The 22,224-nt window shown below is 40.0% G+C and overlaps 1 protein-coding gene across 5 annotated transcripts in view; it reads right to left on the reverse strand.

The window, feature by feature from the left end:
- Positions 1-22,224, reverse strand: part of ANK3 (ankyrin 3) — a 617,522-nt gene that overhangs the window by 523,377 nt on the left and 71,921 nt on the right. For all 5 annotated transcript variants that reach the window (XM_058671967.1, XM_058671971.1, XM_058671969.1 and 2 more), the window contains exon 2: positions 1,656-1,694. In XM_058671967.1, the coding sequence (XP_058527950.1) occupies positions 1,656-1,694 (39 nt within the window). The remainder of the gene's footprint in view (positions 1-1,655; positions 1,695-22,224) is intronic.

Genomic DNA, 22,224 nt, shown 5'->3' on the forward strand with positions numbered 1-22,224 from the left:
CTGAGTATTAGTGATACAAATAAGACTGACCAACAAAGTCACAACATCCTGCTAAACTGACCCCCTCCTGGTGACAAAGATGAGCCTACTAAACCAACCTGAAAAGGTTAAAGTTATATTGTCATGCTTATGAACAGTCATGAATATCTCAGTATTGCTGTCATTTCATTAAACGATGACAAAAAGCACATCATTTTAGGATGATAATCCAAGTATCCTTTTATTTCAAAGGACTGGGTAATGAATATGTTACAGAAACAAAAGAAAACAACTATAGGTCAATAGATAAGAGGTACAATTATTAGTTTTAATACAGAATTTAACCATATAGAATATCAAGTGTTAGACTTTTTTGACCTACCAGTGTAGCAATTTCACAAAGTTTACCTTAATTAAAATGATGCATGTATATATTTACATTTACATATACGAATGCAGAAGGTATCTCATAAAAAAACCACTAGCCATAAAAATATGGATCGTATTTATTGAGTGCCCATTACAGAAGTAAAAGTGTTTCATCTGAATAAATTGTTACAACCTATGAGATAGAGTAAAGAATCTACTCTCAGATGAGGTGTGTGAAGCAAGAATTGCTGACCAAATGAAGTATGCCCTAATCCTCACCTTATTCTGTGAGCTGTAAGAAAAGATATTTCCCACCCCAAAATAGAACTAACCAGCAGAGCTTATGGACAAGTGGAAGATGCATGTAAGGACAAGTTGCAGCATTTACTTTTCAATGTGTTACGGGTTAGGTATTGGTCTCCCCAGCACTCATGTATATGTTTAAACTCATATCTTAATGTTAATGGTAAGTGGATGAAGGGTGGAAATTTGATCTAACGTGGGAGGTTTTTAAGTCTTCGAGATGTGTCCTGGGAGATGACTCTGGAGAGTGGTTGGTTACTCTGAGTTCAAGTTCACCCCAGACGCTCTCTCTGTTTCTTGGCCTGACAGGTGATTATCTCTGCCACCATAATGAATACCGCCATGGATGCCGGACTCTACACTAACATAAATCTTTCTTTTTAAAAAAAAAAAAATCTTCTGTTGGATAATCTAAAATAACAAAAAGTCCACTAATACTGTATGGAACAAATGCAGCCTGCAAAGTGCCCTGAAAACAGTACTGTTCAAACTGTGGCAGGAACATTAAGTTATCACAGCTACAAATCTCTCGCTATTAAATTCATCATACTGACTTCCCTTGTTCTAACCCAAGATCCAGTAGCAAACATCTGATTGCCAGAGTAGACCTCTCACACAGAGTAAAACACATCAATAAATGAAGTTAAACAATTGACTCTCATAGCATTAATAGTGGGGAAATGGATGCTGAATCAGTCTCCTGGAGACAGGCTTACTCTTTTTAGGCCACAAAGCCAAACATCAAGGCACATACAGCCACAGGACAGACACACAACGCGACAAGTAACCTTCGTCTACAGTAAGCACATGTCCAGTCAGCAGGTGGCTCCTCCAGTGAAAAACTACAAGTACTTTCCAATTATTCTCCAAATAGGAATAACAATGATAATAAACTTGATTTCAAAAGTACAATTTCATATAAAGCATAAGTCCAAGTTTATAGTAATAAGGAAAAAACTTTCAAAAGAGAAATAACAATTTCATTTAATATAAATTTGAGTTACCTTTCTAGAACTTTGTGAATAATAGGATCCAACGTCACCCTAAAAAAGAATAAAAAAGAATTTAGGAAACAGTAAAGAATTTTACACATTTAGCATCACAGCACTTTACCAAAGCTTTCATGCTAATGGACTTTAAATCAGAGGTAATGCCTATACAGGAAACAAAGTGAAACAGAAGACAAGGCCCACGTAGTGCCTTAGCAAGCTATCCTCGCCTGCAAGCACCAGCATCCCATATGGGCACCAATCCATGTCATGGCTGCTCCACTTCTAATCCATCTCTTTGCTTGAGACCTGGTAAAGTAGCAGAGAATACAACAAAGCTTTGGGAGCCTGAATCCATATAGGATGCCAGGAAGACATGCAGCTCTGGCCATTTGGGGAGTGAATTGGCAGACGGAAGACCCCCTCTCTGTGTCTCTTCTTTCTCTAATAAAAAAAAAAAGAAAATCTGCCTTTCAAACAAAAATAAACAAACAAATCTTTAAAAAAAATTAAAAACCAGAAGACAGATGATGGATCATAATAAAAGGAGATGTCTGTAGGAAATGCACAAATAACTATAGAATTTTCAAAAAGCACACACATCACCTGGTGCAGTAGCCTAAAGGCTAAAATCCTCGCCTTGAACACGCCAGGATCCCATATGGACGCTGGTTCTAATCCCGTTAGTCCCACTTCCCATCCAGCTCCCCGCTTGTGTCCTGGGAAAGCAGTCGAGAACGGCCCAAACCCTTGGGAACCTGCACCTGCGTGGGAGAACTGGAGGAAGTTCCCGGTTCCTGGCTTTGGATCAGCGCAGAACCAGCTGGTGCAGCCACTTGGGGAGTGAATTATCTGATGGAAGATCTTCCTCTCTGTCTCTCCTCCTCTCTGTATATCTGACTTTCCAATAAAAATAAATAAATCTTAAATAAAATAAAAAGATCTCATTCTCTATCTCTAGTTCTCAGGTGCAAACTGACTTTCAAATAGATGAAAATAAATAAAAATAAACACAAAAAATTAAGGATATCATAAAATTTTAAAATAAATTGTAAAAGAATTAAATTAAACCAAATGCAGAAAACAATATAATCCTGAATTTGAAGTGAAAAATGCTCATTAATCACAACTGTTGTAATGAAGATAATGTAAAAGAATTTCCCTCTGTGTAAAAATGCTGGCTTAGGAAAACATCTTCTCATATAATTTTGTTTCCCTGCTGTTACAGGAAATTCATTTTCCTCCAACTTCATTACTATAAATAGTGCTTATTAAGGGCCAGAACCATAAAGCGCCTAAAAGTCAAAGCCTGATTCTGCAAGACATGGTTCCAATAATATTATTACAAGTTTGAATTAGAAAACAAGGGATCCACTCTAATCATAGATATTCAACAATGAAGGTCAGGACTTTGTTTTTTGACAAAACACTAACTTTATTCCATTAAGAAAGAATGCAGTTAGTTCAATTCCTATTAGGATAAAGTGATACATGCAAGAGGCAAATTATTCCAACTAGTCTTGAAAGTTTAAAGTGGAACACAAAGGGGGGAAGGGGGGGTGTTGTGGTTTAGTAACTATTGTTGCCTGCCACCTGTGCCACTACTATCCCCTATGAGCAACGGTTCATGTTCCAGCAGCCCCACTTCCCATCCAGCTCCCTGCCTGTGGTCTGGGAAAGCGGTCAAGGATGGCCCAAAGCCTTGGGACCCTCAACTATGTGGGAAACCCAGAAGAAGCTCCTGGATCCTGGCTATGGATTGGCTCAGCTCCAGCAGTTGCAGCCTTTTGAGAAGTGAACCAGCAAAAAAAAGACCTTCCTTTCTCTGTAAATTTGCCTTTCAAACAAAATAAATAATAATGATAATAAGTGAACCAGTTGGTGGAACTGTAACTCTTTCAAATGAATCAATCTTTTGCTTTTAAAAAAGAAAAAACTACTCAATAGATCTCTTAGTAGTTCATAGTTCATTTGAATCTATCAAAAGCAATGCAAACTGAAACAAAGCTTAATAAAACTACATTTGTAGACATTAAGAATGTCACACTATGATGGCTTTAGCAATCTATGATTACTTTAAATTTGTTTTAATGCTAAACAAAATAACAACAGAAAAGTTGCTTCATCCTGAGATCTCACTGTGGCATAGTAGGTGAAGTGGCAGCCTGTAATACCAGCATCTCTAATGGACACAGGTTCCTATCTCACGTCTTGGCTGCTTCACTTCTGATCCATCTTCTTGCTAATGGCCTGGGAAGAGCAGTGCAAGATGGGGCGTGTGCTTGCTAGCCACACAGGAGACTCCTTCTTCATCCAGGCTCATCCCTGGTGGCTTGCAGCCAAGTGGAGAGTGAACAGCTGATGGGATCTGTGTGTGTGTGTGTGTGTGTGTGTGTGTGTGTGTGTGTGTGTGTCTCCTGGGGAATGAAACAGCTGACAGCAGGGATTTCTCTCATTCTCTCTCACTCCAACTCTTTCCAATAAATAATGAATCTTTTTAGTGGCACAATTTAGAGAAAATGGAATATTTTGTGTTGTTCTCTTTCAATACATACACTCACATGTAGAGTCTTTAAAACAAATTTGGATAACAGTCGATGTGTGCTATATTTTGCTTCTTCTCTTCACTGAATCATCTTTCCATGTAAAGATTTTGAAAACATGATCTCACAAGTTATATCCTAAGCTTCATATTGACAGAATTGGCAGAATTTTTTCAAACACTTCCTGGTGGTTAAGTGCATCTAACATTGAAATGATATCCTTTAATAAAAGCTTTGCCCTATGTATCTATTCCTTTCCTTAAGTGAAATTCAATAAAATAGAATTCCTAAAGAAAGGGCCATGGCACTTGCCCATCATTTGGCCACTAACGGGTAAAATCTATAGATTGTTTCTCCAAAGCTGTCATTGCAGGACAGGACCCATTTCTCTACACATTCACAAATGAATATTGCATCTTCACAAAATATGTCTCTATCTCATAGTAAAAATGATATTTGCAGTCTATTCTAGCTGTATTTTTGTTATTACAGATAAACGATTTTTTGAAAAAAAATTTACTTTTATTTAAAAGGCGGATCTGCAGATAGGAGAGACAAAGGGAGAAGAGATCCCCACTTGGGGCTAACCCCTCAAATGCTTGCAACAGCCAGAACAGAGCCAATCTGAAGCCAGGAGCTTCTTCCAAACCTCCCAAGGACTTGAGCCATCCTTTGTTGCTTTCCCAGGCCATAAGAAGGGAGCTGGTTAGGAAGCAGAACAGCCACGGCTAGAACTAACACCCATATGAGATGCTGGCACTTGTATTAAAAGCCTGTTAGGCCACCATGCCAGCCCTAACTGCTGAGTAAATGATAGTAGTTTTCTTGTCTGTAACCTTTGACAATTTTTTTTAAGATATGTGGGGTTTTTTATTGATTTAAAAGAACTCCTCAGGCAATAAGGACATTAATTATTTGTGTATCTTAATTGTATAAGTATTTCCACTGGCCTGCCAAGGTAGTGAAGGGATTTATGTTTGGTTTATAATGACACTTGATGCAGAGAAGTTAAATTTTTATGTAAGTAGGGCCCGGCGGCATGGCCTAGCGGCTAAAGTCCTCACCTTGAACGCACCGGGATTCCATATGGGCGCCGGTTCTAATCTCAGCTGCTCCACTTCCCATCCAGCTCCCTGCTTGTGGCCTGGGAAAGCAGTCAAGGATGGCCCAAAGCCTTGGGACCCTGCACCCGCGTGGGAGACCCGGAAGAGGTTCCTGGTTCCTGGCTTCTGATCGGCGCAGCACCGGCCCGTTGCGGCTCACTTAGGGAGTGAATCATTGGACGGAAGATCTTCCTCTCTGTCTCTCCTCCTCTCTGTATATCCGGCTTTCCAATAATAATAAAATCTTTTTAAAAAATTTTTTATGTAAGTAAACATACTGATTTCATAGTCTGCTTCAGCTTCTAGACTTAGAAAATTCTCCCTTAGCCCACTAACTAGTAAACAGCTGCTTACATATTACTTGTACCCTGGCCCCAATGCCTACCACCACATTTTGTCGCAAACCCACATAGAATTTCCCTCAGGTACATCATGAGAAGAACACTCCATGTGATCTCTGAGCCCCTCTTCTTACAACCTTTTCTTAGCACTACTGGTGAAATCTTCCATTCCTTCATGATTCACCTATGCATCATGCGTTCTAAGGCTTGCCTGCAGTTTGCTCAGAGTTGCCTGAGCTCTAAAATCAATTTTATAAGGATTAAAACAGATAATGTACAAAAATAACTTAAATTCAGGACCTCACACAGTTCATATGCCCAGTAAGCTGCCAACTGAACTTTACGTTCAAGGCTCTCCCTTTCTCCTGTGCTCACTCTGTCTAGAACAGTAGATATATGATAGGGGAGATTTTTAAATTCTTTTCAAAAACTTATTGGCTGTTTCCCCTTATTTGTTCTGAAGTCCAGCACAATTACCATAACAATTATGCAGCTCTTCTCCCACAATCATCTCTGTCAACATGCCTTATTATATGGAAGCTACAAAAATACATTTAAAAATAATGGTAAACACAGATATCCCTGTATTTTAGCTGATTAGGATTTCAAAAGCTTATCTTCCTATAAGCCTAATATAGGTAGTGTCTGAAATAGTGCAGAAACAGCTTTGCATTCTTAGTATGTGGAATTTTAGATTAAGTATAGAGATAACTCATTTTAAAAAAAGACTTATTGATTTTTATCGGAAAATCAGATATACAGAAAGGAGAGACAGAGAGGAAGATCTTCAGTCTGCTGATTCATGCTCCAAGTGGCCAGAATGACCGCCACTGAGCCAATCCGAAGCCAGGAGCCAGGAGCCTCTTTTCGGTCTCCCATGCAGGTACAGAGTCTCAAGTTCTTTCTTCTGTCTGCACAGCTTTGACCACTCAGGGTACAAGCAGTGAGGTAGACAGGGGTAGAACTTTGAAGCAAAATATAAATTCCTGGAGGAAAAGTACTGAGAGTATATAAGATGGAGATGGTGGCAGAAAGTAGAGTGAAGGAGAGAACAAGGAAAGGCAGTTTATGCTGAGCTGACACTCTTCCTTCTTGACATCTCCATCCCCAAAGCAAGGGCCTTAGAATCTTGCTGAGACCCCATCTGGATGACAGAGGCTTGGCCGAACTCTCATTCATGCCCTCCTTGTCAGCAGCTTTACAATAAGCCCCCCTCCCTTCACCCTGGGCCAGCCCAAGTTTCTTGGTTCTCATTCTCCCACACAGATCAAAATGACAGGCTGTGGGAGGTGAAGTGGTAGAGGTAAACGAACATGCACTTGGCCTGTAGCAGTTCGGATAAGTGTTAAGATCCCATACCCCTTATCAGAGTACCTGGGTGTGACACTGGGTTCCAGCTCCCAAGTCCAGTCTCCTGTTAATGTGGAAATCTGGGAGGCAGTGGGAATCCAAGTGTTTGGGTCCTACGGTCTCCATGGGAGACCTGGGTTGTGTTTCCAGCTCCTGGATTGAGCATCCAACCAAGGGTCTTTGCAGGTGTTTGGGGAGTGAACCAGCAGCTAGAAACATTCACTTATATTCTCTCTCACTCTCTCTCTCTATCTCTCTCTCCCTCCCTCCCTCCACCTTTCCCCCTAAAAGTTTTCAAAAAAAAAAAAACCTTAATAGAAGCAGAATAAATTACATAACTTAAGTACAAATAATTTAGTATAAGAGAATTTCATTAGTAAAAATGCTTCCATTTTTCTCTTCTAGGCCACCAGGTTATGAATCCATGGGTCCATAGGGAAACATAACTGCTTGGTTACCCCTCTGCCAGCTTAACATCATAAAAGTGGAAAGTATAATCATATGCCCAGGGATCTCACATCTGACTTATTTTGCCTAAAAAAAAAATCTTGAAGAACAACAGAATAGACACTACAAATTTTATTTTACAAAAGAAGAAACCAAGGGGTGAGAAATAAATGGTTAACTTAAAGTTCTATGCTCAAGAACGCCAGCAACAGAACTTAAAGCCAGGACTTCTGTGTCCAACCCCAATTACTTCCTGTTTCCTGAGAAGGGCCCCAGAGTTGGTAAAATGATAGGTTGCTAAACATTTACAATTTCCATTACAGTCAAAGGAGCAGTCATGATTCATCCCTCAGCACTAAGGCTATTCTGAAGTCCCCAGCAAGTACTTCCAAACTGTTCGACACAATTCCTGCTGCTCCTTTGACTAAGTAATTGTTCATGGTTATAAGTAGAGAAATACAGAACAAATCTTGTCTAGGGATGTAAACACAGCAATAGAATTATATTAATATAAATACTAGATAAAGAAAACAGACTGAGCATAATTTCCAGTGACTGTATGTAATCTGATAGCTCCTTTGTATCTTTCACATGACTGTGTCCAAGGAAATCTTCACTTTGTAACTTTCCCAAGATTGACCTACTTCTTATGCACATATGCAGATAGTCATGTCTGTAATAATGGTTTTTTCTGCTCATGGCTTGCAATGCGTCTTCATCAAAGATTATTTATTAGGTTTGTATGAAAACCAAAACTGTTCATGCCATATAAAGGGATAAAAAGATTAGTACTTGTATTCACCAGACACTATCCTAAATGTATTACAAATATTCCATTTAGTCCCCACATAGAATCCTATGAATGGGACTAGCATTATGACTCAGCAAATTAATCCTCCACCTTCAAGCACCAGCATCCCATACGGGCACCGGTTCATGTCCCAGCTGCTCCACTTCTATCCAGCTTCCTGCCTATGGCCTGGGGAAGCAGAGGAGATGCTCCAAGACCTCAGTACCCTGTACCCATGTGAAACAGCCAGAAAAAGCTTTTGGCTTCAGATCAGCTCAGCTCAGGGCATTGCAGTCACTTAGGGAGTGAACTAGAAGACAGAAGATCTTTCTGAAGATTTTTCTCCATAAATCTTTCAAATAAAAATAATACATAAATCTTTGTTTAAAGACTCATATGAGCTATGTACTTTCATCAGTCCTATTTTATACCCCCCAAAAGACTGAGGCATGAAGGAGTAAGTCGCCTTTTCCCAAAGAGTTACAGTAAATAAGTTACACAGGATGCATTTGAACCCCTGTCAGACGGTCTCATAGTACAGAGAGTTTCAATAATTTGTAGTTTGCAAAGCTCTCATTTTATACTAAGAAGTAGGATATTTTTATAAGCTGACCTCTAGGTTCAAGTATGATATTTTGAAAACAACTCTGTTAAAGACACCATTATTTGTGTTCTTCCTTGCAGAGGCTCTTTTGCATTTAGCAACAATACTAATTACCAAAACCACTTATATTTTAAAGTGGTGGTTTTCTTTAATGAATAAAAAGAAAAAACTGATACTTTCTTCAATAACAACAAAGAAAACAATAATTAACTATTTGCAATCACTGAACTTTTACTGTATCCCCAGCACAAATTCTATTTAATCATTAAAACAATATGGGGTAAGAATCGTGTCTTTATTTCCCCTTTGCAATGAAAAATTTGATACGTAAAGATATTAAACTGCCAAAGTTACTATATTCATGCAAAAGGGAGCATTCAGACCAAATATATCTTCAGTGTCCCCCTCCTAGCCATTCTTTTGACCTGCCTTCAATCTATTCTGTTGAAATAACAGGCTAAATTAAAAAGCCATCCGATCTGAGCAAATATTTCCCCACTGCAACTATGTAAAGGCAATGCAAGGTACTATCATTACTGATGGCCAAAAGCACACAGTAACGTGTTCCAGAGAGGTGCTGCCAGAGCACTCTGAGTGCATACCTCTTTTGGTGAGAGGAGTGCTAAAACAGTAGGACATTACAAAGAGAGAAACTATTTCCTGTCTTTCTAAATAATTAAAATTTGCATTATTGTGTCCCAGGTTTAACATTTTCATTTCCTTCAAGAGATATCTCCAAATCTATGATTTTAATATTGCTTGAAAAAACAGAAATGCTTAATATTCATCATAATCTTACATTAGAGAGCAGTGAAACAATTCATCACCAACAAACCAACATTCCAAACCCTCCTGGAGTCATAGGAGCAGCTGGAGTTTGAAAACACATCTAGCTACTTGTTGAGGAAGATCATAATTCACTTACAGAACTCAGACTGCCTAATACAATTACGAGAAACTTTTAGAATATTCCAAGTAACACAATCATGGTTAATTATTTTCATCTAGCTAAAAAATATTTCCAGTCACATCTGTTTTTGTTTATTCAAGATGAAATCAAGCAATATACGTTGAGACTATTTGGAAAAGTGCTACTATTAGGAACCAGTAACAAGTTTGATCCATTTACTCAACCAATGATTTAGTAGAAACTCAAACTATGATTTTCAACATAGTCGGACAAGACTACGTTTGATCATCAGCTGGACAAAGTCAAATACAACAACGTGGTGTCAAAGTATACTCAGCTTATTAGCGATGTATTACACAGTGCTAAAAACAAGTCCCAGAGTAGATAAACCTGATACATCACTTCAATTTCTTATCTATGATGCAATGATGACTACATTGCCACCTAGAGTGTCAGAATCAAATGGGGTGATGGATGTAGATTGGTTAGCACAAACACTAAGTAAACTTTCAATAAGTATTAGCTGTTGTAGATGGTATCAATTTAGCTCTCCTATTTCACACATATACTGGGGAAATCAATAAGATTAACAGAAGATATTCCTGAAGCTTCTAAAATCTGTTCCAAAGTAGAAACTTGGGATATGAGTTATTTCTGATCACCACGGTATCTCCTATCCCTAACAGAATAACATATAACAGATAAATACAAGCTGCCTCATTACAGAAATGAATACATTAGAAGAGTTATCTTGGGGTAATGCGTACTGTAATTCGGGCAAAGAAGGGAAGTGGTGGGAAGGGACTGGATATGAAAAGGAGAAGGCATAGAGAAGTAGTTAAGTGAGTCTATCAGATGATTTTTCACACTAGGATCCACAGGACCCAGTCAGAAGCTTTAGGTTAGAACCTAAATCACTGATTAGTGGAATGCTGTGGACTGACCAAACAACAAAATAAACTTACTTCATTGCTCAGATGAATTCAGCTCTTTAGGATACTGCTACATCCTTACAAGAACCTCTGATCACTCCTGCAATCTAGCGTGGAACATATGAGGTACACACGTAAACCTGATAGGCCACCATTTTAAGGACTCCATACTTCTGACATTAAATATTAGTTGTATCTTCTTCTGAAGAACGGGCATTTAAATTCTTTATTTATTCTCTCCCTTGAAGATTCCGGGTATTCTCTTGCTCTTTACAGGTAATATGAAGAGAGAAAAGGCACAATTCTTACTCTTAAGGAGTTTGTTATCTAATAATGAAAATAAAACAAGTGTACAAACAACCTCAGGGGTGTGTATTTGCAGCATGGTTAAGACCTGGGATGTCTGTAACCCATATTAAGGTGCTTGATTTCAGCTCATTGTTCCAGTCTCGGAGTTTTTTCTGACTCACTTCTGCTAATGTGCATTCTTGGAAGAAGCAGCAAGACTCAAGTAAGTGGGTCCTTGCCAGACACATGGGAGACTAGAAAGAGTTGCAGAGCTCTAGCTTCACCTGGCCCTGTCCTGGTTGGTATGGGCATTTGGGCAGTGGAGCAGCAGATCAAAGACCTCTCCCTCTGCACCTTCCTGTCTCTTTCTGCCTTTCAATTAAAATACAAGGTAGACTGTGTGACACAGAGAAGTATAGACAAAAGGATACAAAGAAAAATCAAACACATTTATTTTGACTTAAGGCTTTGTGATTGTGGGCTGGGTTTTGAATTGGCAGTAGTATCATGAGATGTCAAGGGTAAAGGACAAAGGCCAGGTAGAAAAGCATAACATGGTTAAATAACCAGGAACCCCTTTGACACTTTACGGCTTGGGGTAGGGAGAAGGGAGAGCAAGACATGGGGAGAGAACCTATAGAAAATCTGGGATATAGGAACAAAAGTATTTTAAGAAGATACCATAGGTTATTGAGCAAGAAAGTGACATGACTAAAAAAATTAAATGAATGACCTATCTGGCAAGAGCTTGTTGGCTGGAATGGGAGTAAATAAACAAAGAAACTTGGCAGTCACAGCCTTAGCCCTCACTCCTGTGACAAGAATGTCCATGTGTACTGTGGGACTTGGGCCACACCTCATAGATTATGCTAAAAATGGAATTTATAGTAGGTGCCTAGGGTCATAAAGTGTCAGCAGGATTTTCAGGGGGACTGAAGGTAAAGGTTAATCTCTCAAGGAGTCAAAATTATCTGTGTAGTCAACCATTCCTGTGTGACCAACCTCAAAAATTCTGATTATCAACTCTCAGACCAGCTTTGCTGGCTGGCAACACCGTGTATGTCATCAATACATCCATAACCCTATTTTTCTTTGGAGAAGTGGTGCTATCCCAACTCCACTGGGAAAGGACACTGGGAACTCAAAACCTGGAACTTCCCTGGACCGTGACCCGTGTTTCTCTTCCCTAGCTTAACTGCAATCCATAACCCTGTTGCTACAACAAACCATAATTGAGTTTAACAACTTTCACAGAGTTCCAGGAGTCTTCCCAGTCATTTGTAAAACTTAAGCATGACCTTGTGCATTCATGAATTCGCAGTTAGTCCTGAAAATGAAGGTGCTAATGGGGAATCCCAAACTGTCACGATCTACAGAAGCCCTTTACACCATGACAAGAGAAAATGACGATGCTTTAAAATACAATCGTGGATCTAAGAGGTATGAATAGTAGAATGCTATAGAACATAAGCAAATAACAATGGAAAGAGACATGACTAGATACAAAAAAAACTAAAAGGAGTTGGTCTGGGGAAAAATAATCCAATTATGTGTAAAAGATCATCAGAAAAACCATCTGGTTTGAGGAGGAAATCAAAGCTGGGGGATGAGGAATGTGGATGACTTCAGTTCCTACTCGCCCTGAAACACACACACACACAGGTCTGTACCACCACTGAGAGGTGGCGCCATTCCTACATCATTGGAATCTCTTCTGACCAACAGATCCACGCAAAAGTGATGCTGTCCCCAATGTGATCTTCTCCTTTAAGAGGAAGACAAGTCTCACCCCCTACCTCTTGGCATCATATGCTACATATAAACAACTCAGGCCACCATGGACATGCACTGACAGCTGCAAACGCACCAGGGACCCCTGGCAAGACTTCACAGGGGCAGCCAGGAGATAGAGTAGTGTCCATTATGCTTTGCAGTAATTCATAATGTAGAAAGAAACATTCCAATTGTAATACTGTATATACAACTCAATTCAAGTTATTTTGCTGAGTTAATTTCTTTATCTAGGAGGGATGTCTTCATTCAAGATAATAAAAGTAAAGAGCAAGAAAAATAACTAATTAAAACTCACAAACGACCCAAACAACTTGAAAACACTATGCTTTGTAACTGAAAACGATCAAAATGAATTAATTTCTAAAAGTATCTAACACATTTTTTACAAGCCGTTAGGGATAACACGACTTATCATGTCTCTGCTTGTACCAGAGCTGTATGCCTCCTAACTTCCTAACTCCGTTTTTTCCACTGTTTTAGTTCTTTAACCTTCCAATTTGTTTCTCTGAGCTACCGGCAATCTCTCTTGATTTTGCATTATTTGCCCTTATGGTAGAAAGGAACACATACTCACTTATTTCTCTTTTTAAATTTGCTTTTGCTATATTAAAAGTTTTTCAAAAAACTTTAAATTCTTTAAATATTTCAAGTCTTTCAAAAAAGAATGTATGGTTTTTACAAGGATGACTTTTATTCCTAGAAACAGAGGAGGCACCTGTTAAAATTACATCTGGACATAAATACCTATTTTTTAAATGCTAGATGAATAAGCGAAAACATAAGCAATCTCATCAAACACTGATAATGACTGTCAAATTTTATGCAAATTCACGTTCCAGGAGCTCAGGGTTCTTCTACATTTTTAGGAGGAAGGGTTCTAGGAGATTGATGAAGTCTCTAGAACCTTTCTCTAAATCAAGGCATAAAATCAAGCAGGACTGCAGAGGTGACCAAATTACACTGAAGAGAGATTATCAAAATGGGTCAGAAAACCAATCCGTGAAATACATGTGCTCCTTTACTGACACAACAAACTGTCTAAAACACTAGTAGGTCTCACAATAACTAACGTTTAAGCAGTTATGAACATAATTACATTTCAAAATCTCAACAACTGTAATGCAGTGAGAAAAGATGGCATTTACCTATATTCGTAAGTAAGGAAAATACTAAGTTTTAATTTAGAAATTGCTGAAAGGAAGTTATTTTTTTCCCCCATCCAAGAGACTTTGGAAATTCTACTTAGAGCCTGGTGACTAAAACCATTAACATAATAAAAGGTCTACTATTATACTGATTTTGCAAACCCTCAAAAACTTGCGCCCTGACAGGGCCCAGCAGCGTGGCCTAGCAGCTAAAGTCCTCACCTTGCATGCGCCAGGATCCCATATGGGTGCCAATTCTAATCCCGGCACCTCCACTTCCCATCCAGCTCCCTGCTTGTGGCCTGGGAAAGCAGTCAAGGACGGCCCAATGCTTTGGGATCTTGTACCCGTGTGGGAGAACTGGAGGAAGTTCCTGGCTCCTGGCTTTGGATAGGCACAGCACCAGCCATTGCATTCACTTGGGGAGTGATTCATCAGATGGAAGATCTTCCTCTCTATCTGTCCTCCTCTCTGTATATCTGACTTTGTAATAAAATAAATAAATCTTAAAAAAAAACAAACAAACTTGTACCCTGATAAATTTAAGACACACACACACACACACACACACACACACACACACAAAGCCTTCTTCAAGGGCCCAGCACAGTAACCCAGTGGCTAAAGTCCTCCCCATATGGGTGCCGGTTCTAATTCCAGCAGCCCTGCTTCCCATCCAGCTGCCTGCTTGTGGCCTGGGAAAGCAGTTGAGGCTGGCCCAATGCCTTAGGATACTGCGCCCACATGGGAGACCCAGAAGATGTTCCTGGCTCCTGGCTTCAGATAAGCTCAGCTCCAGCTGTTGCTGCCACTTGGGGAGTGAATCAGCGGATGGGAGATCTTCCTCCAAAGGGAGAGGCCTTAGAGCCACACATTTATTTGAACTTCTGGAAGGAAGTTCTAGCAGAAATACTTCTGTACAAAATGAGGCCTGAGTGTGAAAGAGAGCAGGATGGGGGTAGGATGGTTTTTCAATGACATGGATCGAGTAGAATAAGGTCCCCAAACTCACAGATGTTTAGTCCTTACATTGATAAGTTAATGGCATTACTAAGTGAAGGCAACTATAATGAAGGCAACTATAGTGATTTGGACGTGTGGGCCTGGTACAAAGTGTCTGGGTTGTGGAGGGCATGCCCTGGGAATGTAGTTCTCATGAGATGGTTGGTTCTAAAAGCTGAGCTTCTTCTTAGCTCACTGTGTGAGTATTCACCCACAAATGGGCCATGACTGCCATCATGTAGCCTCCCAGTGTCTGAGCCATCTGGACTCACTTAATCTTGGACTACAGACCTCCAAAATTGTAAGCCAAAATAACGTGCTTCCTTCCTAGAGTAGCCTGTTCAGGTACTTAGTTTGGTTATTGAAAAGCTGACTACTACATCCACATAAAGGTAAAAGTGGAGCCCCACAATTAGCTGAGAAGTAAAGATCCTGCAAAAGATGGAACATGAGAGGGAAAAAAATCTGCCTTGAGATGTGTTAAACTTAACAAGAGAAATAGAGGATTTGAAAATAGGAAAAATGTTAAGCAGTGAATAAAAATAGTGAAAGGTTAATTTAGTCCAGGAACATCGGATACCAAGAGTTCGAATCAGAAGTATGGATGACTGATAGCCAATTTAAGTATAAACACATAACACTGGCTGTTGTGGCGTATCAGGTTAAGCAGCTGCTTGTCACACCAGCATCCCATATCTGAGTACTCTTTCAAGTCCCCACTTCTCCACTTCCAGTTCAGCTTCCTGCTGATGTATGTGGGAAAGCAACAAATGATGGCCCAACTACTTGGGCCATAGCTACCTACTCGGAAGACCCAAATGGTGTCCCAACTCCTGGCTTCTACCTGGCCTGTACTGGCCACTGGGACCATTTGGGAAAATGAATCAGTCAACAATGATCTCTCTCTCTCTCTCTCTCTCTCTCTCTCTTTTTCTCCTCCCCATCACTCTGCCTTTCAAATAAATACATCTTTTTTAAAAAAGCAGTTGATTCATTACCATCAAGAAACATCAGTATGGCAAGAAATTATTTATTAAACTACAATTCCTGGAAAGAATTCTATTTCCATACATGTTTTCTGCACAAAAAAAATCAGAGCAAAATGAAGTGAGGTAAGGGAAGATAAATGTATCACCAAGAAGATTAACACACTTATCCAAGTTCACAGAGCTCATAAATGGTGAAGATTTGCACCAGGTAGTCACCTTCATAGTCCATACTTTTATCCACAGCGCTCTGTGCCCAGTAATAAATCTTCGATTCACCAAATGCCAAGGATTTTGTTATATCTTTCCTAAGATCAACATTCCTACCGATACTAGAGTGACAACAGTTATTAAAGTTACCAGTTCCCTTATCTGTAGAACTCTGTCCCCAATGCCATTTACAGGTGAAATTTCTAGCTCCCAGCATTCTACTCTCAATTTTACTTGAAGTTATATTTTGAAGAGAGTTTTACATGATGCAATAACATCATGGGTTAGAAAGTCAGCTTTTTAGTGTATGTGCTGCTGAAGCGAGCACAGAAAGTCAGCTTTTTAAACTTCGTATGTGGAATTCAGCCTGCCTCCTGCATGAAAGCTGCACCTGATAAAGCAGTTTCCCTGGACATCTTCTTTCTGTCAGATCCCCACGGGTATCCAGGAGCGATGTGTTTGCTCACTCGCCCTTGGCAGTGCTGGATGACGGCCCCATGCTGCTCCCTGACTCTGCTCTGCTATTGCCTGGGATGTCTTCACATGTCCTAGGAGAAAACCCAGCCTCACAGCAAGAAGGGTGGAGAGCTTCCAGACTACGAGGCTTCATGAAAGCAAAAGCAAGGAGGTTTTCCACCTCTTCAGAGATGGACTGGCAGTTAAAAATGAAAAATTGGGGGGCAGACATTGTGGCATGGCAGGTTAAACTGCCTCTTGGGAAGACTATATCAAAGTGCCAATTTGAATCCTATCCACACCATCTTTAATCCAGCTTCCTGATAATGCATCCTGAAAGGCAGCAGGTGGTGGCTCAGGTGGGAGGCCTGGCTGCAACCCCAGGCTCCTGGCTTCGGCCTGGCCTATCCCTACCTATTACGGATACACGGAGAGTGAGCCAGTAGATATACCGTCAGCCTCTCTCTCCCCCCCTTGTTCTCCCCTTCAAATAGAGTTTTAAAAAACATGAAAAACATTTAGCTAGACCACAAAATGAACTTCTAAACCTTAATTTACACTCTTTTTTAAATCTATAATATACACAGAATTGTGTCATAACAACCCTTTCTACTTACCCCTGGGACAAAATCATGTCATGTTGCACTAAGAAGGGAAAAATAAAGCTTATGAGAAAAAACTGACATATTGAGCCTAATGTATCCAAATGGTTAGAAATTTCCAAGTGATTGCTCAAGGTCAGGATATATCACAATGTTTTTAATTTTGAGTTTAAAATTTCTCTCCCACCCAGGGATCTGCCATTGTATTGGAATAGTTTCTCCTCTTTCTTTCCCCCCTTTTGAAAAACTACATGGAGCAATGAGTCACCAGGTGGCTTTCTTTCCTTATTTCTGAGCTGCATTTCAAAGAGAAAAAATATTCTCGCTCCTCTTTGTCTCCTCTCAGTACCTGAGCTGCTGCTGGTGGAGGTCTAAAGGCAACTGCTAAGCAAAACTTAGGCTTAACTGCCCTGGTGCTTCCATTGCATCCGACTTTATGTGCATGTCAAACATTTAAGGCGATTTAAAATTTTACTATCTCCAGAGATCAAGTTAAATGGCTACTAAATCCAGCTACTGAGTGAGGCTGACATTTGTGCTTAATCTATTTAAATAAAAGCTAACAAATATCATCCTTAAAATATTGGCCAGAGTTAACTAGGATATTAAAATGTTCTGTTTGTTTCAATGTTGATGTTTGGATTCTTAAATAAATATCATTCAGACTCACTATCATCTCCAGCTAGCTGATATTGGGAAATACATAATGGAGGACTGTTGCCATGGTAACACCTCTACAACCACACATTTTCTATGGCAACCCAGGCTCTGTGGAATACTAATGAAAACCCTTAGCAACAGAGTCAAAGGGGTGATGTCTGGAGACCAAACAGCTCAGGTAACATCTCAGGAATATTACGGATGCCTCTGTACATTTAGCAAACAAAAAGCAGTGTTTAAAAGCATATTAGCTAGAAAACAAAAAAATCATATTTGAAATCTTAAAAAAAACACTAATGCTAAGGTACCTAAAGAATAAACATCCATGTATTGGAAAATGTGAAAATACGTAAATTTGTATTTTTAAACATCACAGTTTTTAATGAAAACAGATATGTATGCCCCTAAATGCAGAATTGCATGCTGCAATGTAAAGCGACTCCTAGAGGCCACAGGAGCACTTGGTCTACATTTTGTATTTTTTATTTATTATTTCATTTTACTTCATTTTATTCTTCTTCTCAATCCTGTTCAAGACTCCAGATGTGTGACCTGCAAAGGCATTGAACTCTCTTTTGCAAAATAAGAGTGTTATATTTTAAACAAAGCTACTATAATTTCTGTTACCAGCCCATGAATTTGCATGAACCATTGAATCTGAGAGTCAAGTTTCTTCTCTGTCAGAGGACATGATATCTGGCTCTTCTTCGCTAGCAATTTGCTACAAAATGTGCTACATATACAGGAACACTCTGAGGAAAAAATTAAATACATTCTTTCAGCTAAAGAAATAGCTGTTCTTGTTTGCATTTTTACTTATGTTCTGCAGCTGATTACAAGGATCCACATAAAAATTATGCACACTACAAGTTAGTTAATTGTACAATTGTTCTTATCTATTTATTACAATTGTTTTTATTTATATTTATTTTAGAGGCAGACAGAGAGAAAGAGAGAGAGAGAGAGAATGAAAGAGAGAAATTTCCCATCTCTTGATTCATTCCCCAGGCTCAGTATACAAAAACCACTTGGATAGTGGGGACTCAATTACTTGAGTCACTTTATATTGCTTCCCAGTGTACACATCAACAGAAAGCTAGAATTAAAAGTGGAGTTGGGACTGGAATACAAACATTCAGCTAAAGCACACATGCCTAAACTGCTAGGCTAACCACCTGACCCAAATACAACTATTTTTAAAACTCTGTTCATTTCTTTTTTTTTTTTTTTTTTTTTTAAGATTTTATTATTATTGGAAAGCCGGATATACAGAGAGGAGGAGAGACAGCGAGGAAGATCTTCCATCCGATGTTTCACTCCCCAAGTGAGCCGCAACGGGCCGATGTGCGCTGATCCGATGCCGGGACCAGGAACCTCTTCCGGGTCTCCCACGCGGGTGCAGGGTCCCAAAGCTCTGGGCCGTCCTCGACTGCTTTCCCAGGCCACAAGCAGGGAGCTGGATGGGAAGTGGAGCTGCCGGGATTAGAACCGGTGCCCATATGGGATCCCGGGGCTTTCAAGGCGAGGACTTTAGCCGCTAGGCCACGCCGCCGGGCCCAACTCTGTTCATTTCTTTGAAAGGCATAGTGAAAGAGACAAAGAAATAAAGAGAGATTGTTCATTCACTGGTCCACTCTCCAAATGTCTTAAAACAGCTGGGTCTGGGCCAGGCCCTCTTGACCTCCTACATGGGTGATGGCACCCAAGCACTTGGGCCTTCTCCTGCTGTCTTTCCAGATGTATTAGCAGGAAGTCAGATCAGAAGCAATGCAGCTGGAACTAGCATTCTGATATGGACTGCTGGTGTGGCAAGCAGTGGCTTGACCTGGCTTTATGACATGAGTGGACCCAGTACAATTACTTTTTTCAGAAAATTAATTTATTTGAAAGGCAGTTGGGCAGAGGGAGAAAGACAGAAATGTTCATCTACTGGTTCACTCTTTAAATATGTGCCACAACCAGAGCTGAGTGAAAGACGGCAGCTGGGGCTCCATCCAGACCTCCTACATGGGTGGCGGACACCCAACTGCTTGTGCCATCCCTGATGCCTCCAAGGGAATGTGGTAGCAGGAAGCTGGGGTTGGGAGTGGAGCCAGGAATGAAACCCAAGCACTGCAAGACGAGACACAGCTGTCCCACGTGGCAGCGGAACTGCTGTGCCTACCGCTCTGGGTAAAGGCCAATTACTCACTGAGCTCTTAGTGTGTGTGAAAAGAACAAAATGGTCAGGGAAACAACACCGACAGAGTTTTTCAAAATGGAGTTTTGTAAGTCCTCAAGGCAGGTTTAGAAATGACACCAGTTGCTATACCTGGGAATGCAAACGCTGGTTACCTTCCAATCACATGAAGCTAAAACAGATCATTACATTGTGTCGCAAAATCCAAGACATAATATGCCAAGAGGTTATTGGCCTCTTGTTTTATGGGTATTTTTAACTAAATACATACATGCTTTATTTTCCATTGGTACATGACCTCTGTCACATAGCAACTATTCTCAACTTCACCAGATGTTTTTTTACAAGAGAATTTGTATTGTCTTATAATAAATCAACACTTTATGCTCAGTAGAAAGCCTTATTTTCCCTGCCTTTTTCAGAGAAAAAAAATTCTTGTACTAGAAAGTCAAAGTTGCATATAGCGAGGGAGACAGAGAGAGCTTCTATTTACCAGACTATTTCCCAAACAGCTTGGCTGGTCAAAAGTCAAGAACCAGGCGCTTCCTCTGGGTCTCCCACATGGGTGAAAGGTCCCAAGGAACTGATCCATCCTCCATTGCTTTCCCAGGCCATTGGAAGCTGGATCAGAGACAGAACAGACAGGGCTCAAACTGGTGACCATGCAAAATGCCAGTACCAAAGACAGAAGGTTACTGTCTTTGTACGGACCACACTGGCCTCCAGAACACTAACTTAAAAGCTACACAAATCTGTTTCCTGAGTTGTAACTCCTGAGACTCCAAACAAAATACTTTCTCCTTCTGCAGTTTCTGAATTTGTTTTGATCCACATGGGCTGTCAGTTGGTATGGTAGCCCGATGAATAAGGCAGGTGGTTCTTTGAAAACACAGACCTTTTGTATTAGCAGAAAGCATTAGAGCATAAGTAAACAAGGATGACTCAGGATGTGAAAGTGCCACAGAGGAAATAATCAGAACAAAATGATTTGAAAGGATCTGAGGAAAGACTTGGCCTATGCCAGGTCAGGTGTTGGTTCAAACTTCCTGTGGGAAGGAAGGGACTCGGTGGGGAGACTTCCAGGATGACAAGGGGCCATCCATGGGAGCACACAAACAGTCAAGCAGGGGACACAGCCACTGTAAAACCATTAGGAAAACAGTTGACATGTTGATAAAAACATGGAGATCAACGGGGATGGAAATGCAGGGAATGGAGACAGAATAATATAATACATAAACTAAGAAGAAGGCAGGACCAAAATGGAGTCCTGGTAAGAGAGAAACATGTTCTTATAACCATGTGGGCAGTAGATGGACAAGCAGACCAGGGAAAGTAACACGATAATCCAGGTAGTCAATGAGGCATCACTTGTGCCAGGACTGTGGTACTGATGATTGTCAGATGTGGACATATGTAATATGTCTGTAGGCAGAATTGGGTTCCTGATGGGTTTATACAAAGGAAACAAGAGTAGGGAAATCAATTATGATTCTCCAGTTTTTGACAAACAACTACGTGTCTGAAGATGCTGTCTTCTACTCTGGGAAGTATGAAAGGGCAAATATGTTTGGGGATAGAAGGAAAGTTTGTCAGAAAATAAGGCTCTGCTTTGTACCAGTTTGTCCAGTGCGTATTTTCCAATCCAGTGTCATAGATTTCCTTATAAATATTTGAAACAATTTCATTCATCAGTGTCTGCCATACGTAACCTGTAAAATATCCAAACATAGGCTATAGTTTCAAAACATGCATTCAAATTACCGAAATGACAAAATGATCATAAATGTCAAAATTGTAAAAGTAGATTAGATAATTATTGCTCATGCAGTAAGGAAATAATATGGAGAACAATGTATGTCTAAATAAAAACAATCCGAAGTAACTGCTTTCCTGCGGTAAAACAACACAAATTCATTGCAGGAAAATATGGAAAGTTGAGAGAAAATAGTACTAACCCTTAATCCTATGTGGAGATAAACCCTGTTAAGATTCTCAGGAGTTCAAGTCTAAGTTGCTATCATGAGCATTTAACTAGTTTGGGTAAAGCTATCTAACATTACAATTCACATTTCAAAAATGGTTACATGAGTGAGCAGGTTGCAGTGAGGCCTGCCTACTGTTGGTGCTGCTGAATAGTCTCAGCCAAGAAAGCCAATGAAAGGCGAGGTGTGACAGACCACAAGGGAGCTTCTGCTAACCTTTGGCAGGGATGGTTCAACCAGTTCCCTCATCCCAACTG

Source organism: Ochotona princeps, chromosome 13 (genome assembly GCF_030435755.1).
Source record: "Ochotona princeps isolate mOchPri1 chromosome 13, mOchPri1.hap1, whole genome shotgun sequence".
NCBI lineage: Eukaryota > Metazoa > Chordata > Mammalia > Lagomorpha > Ochotonidae > Ochotona > Ochotona princeps.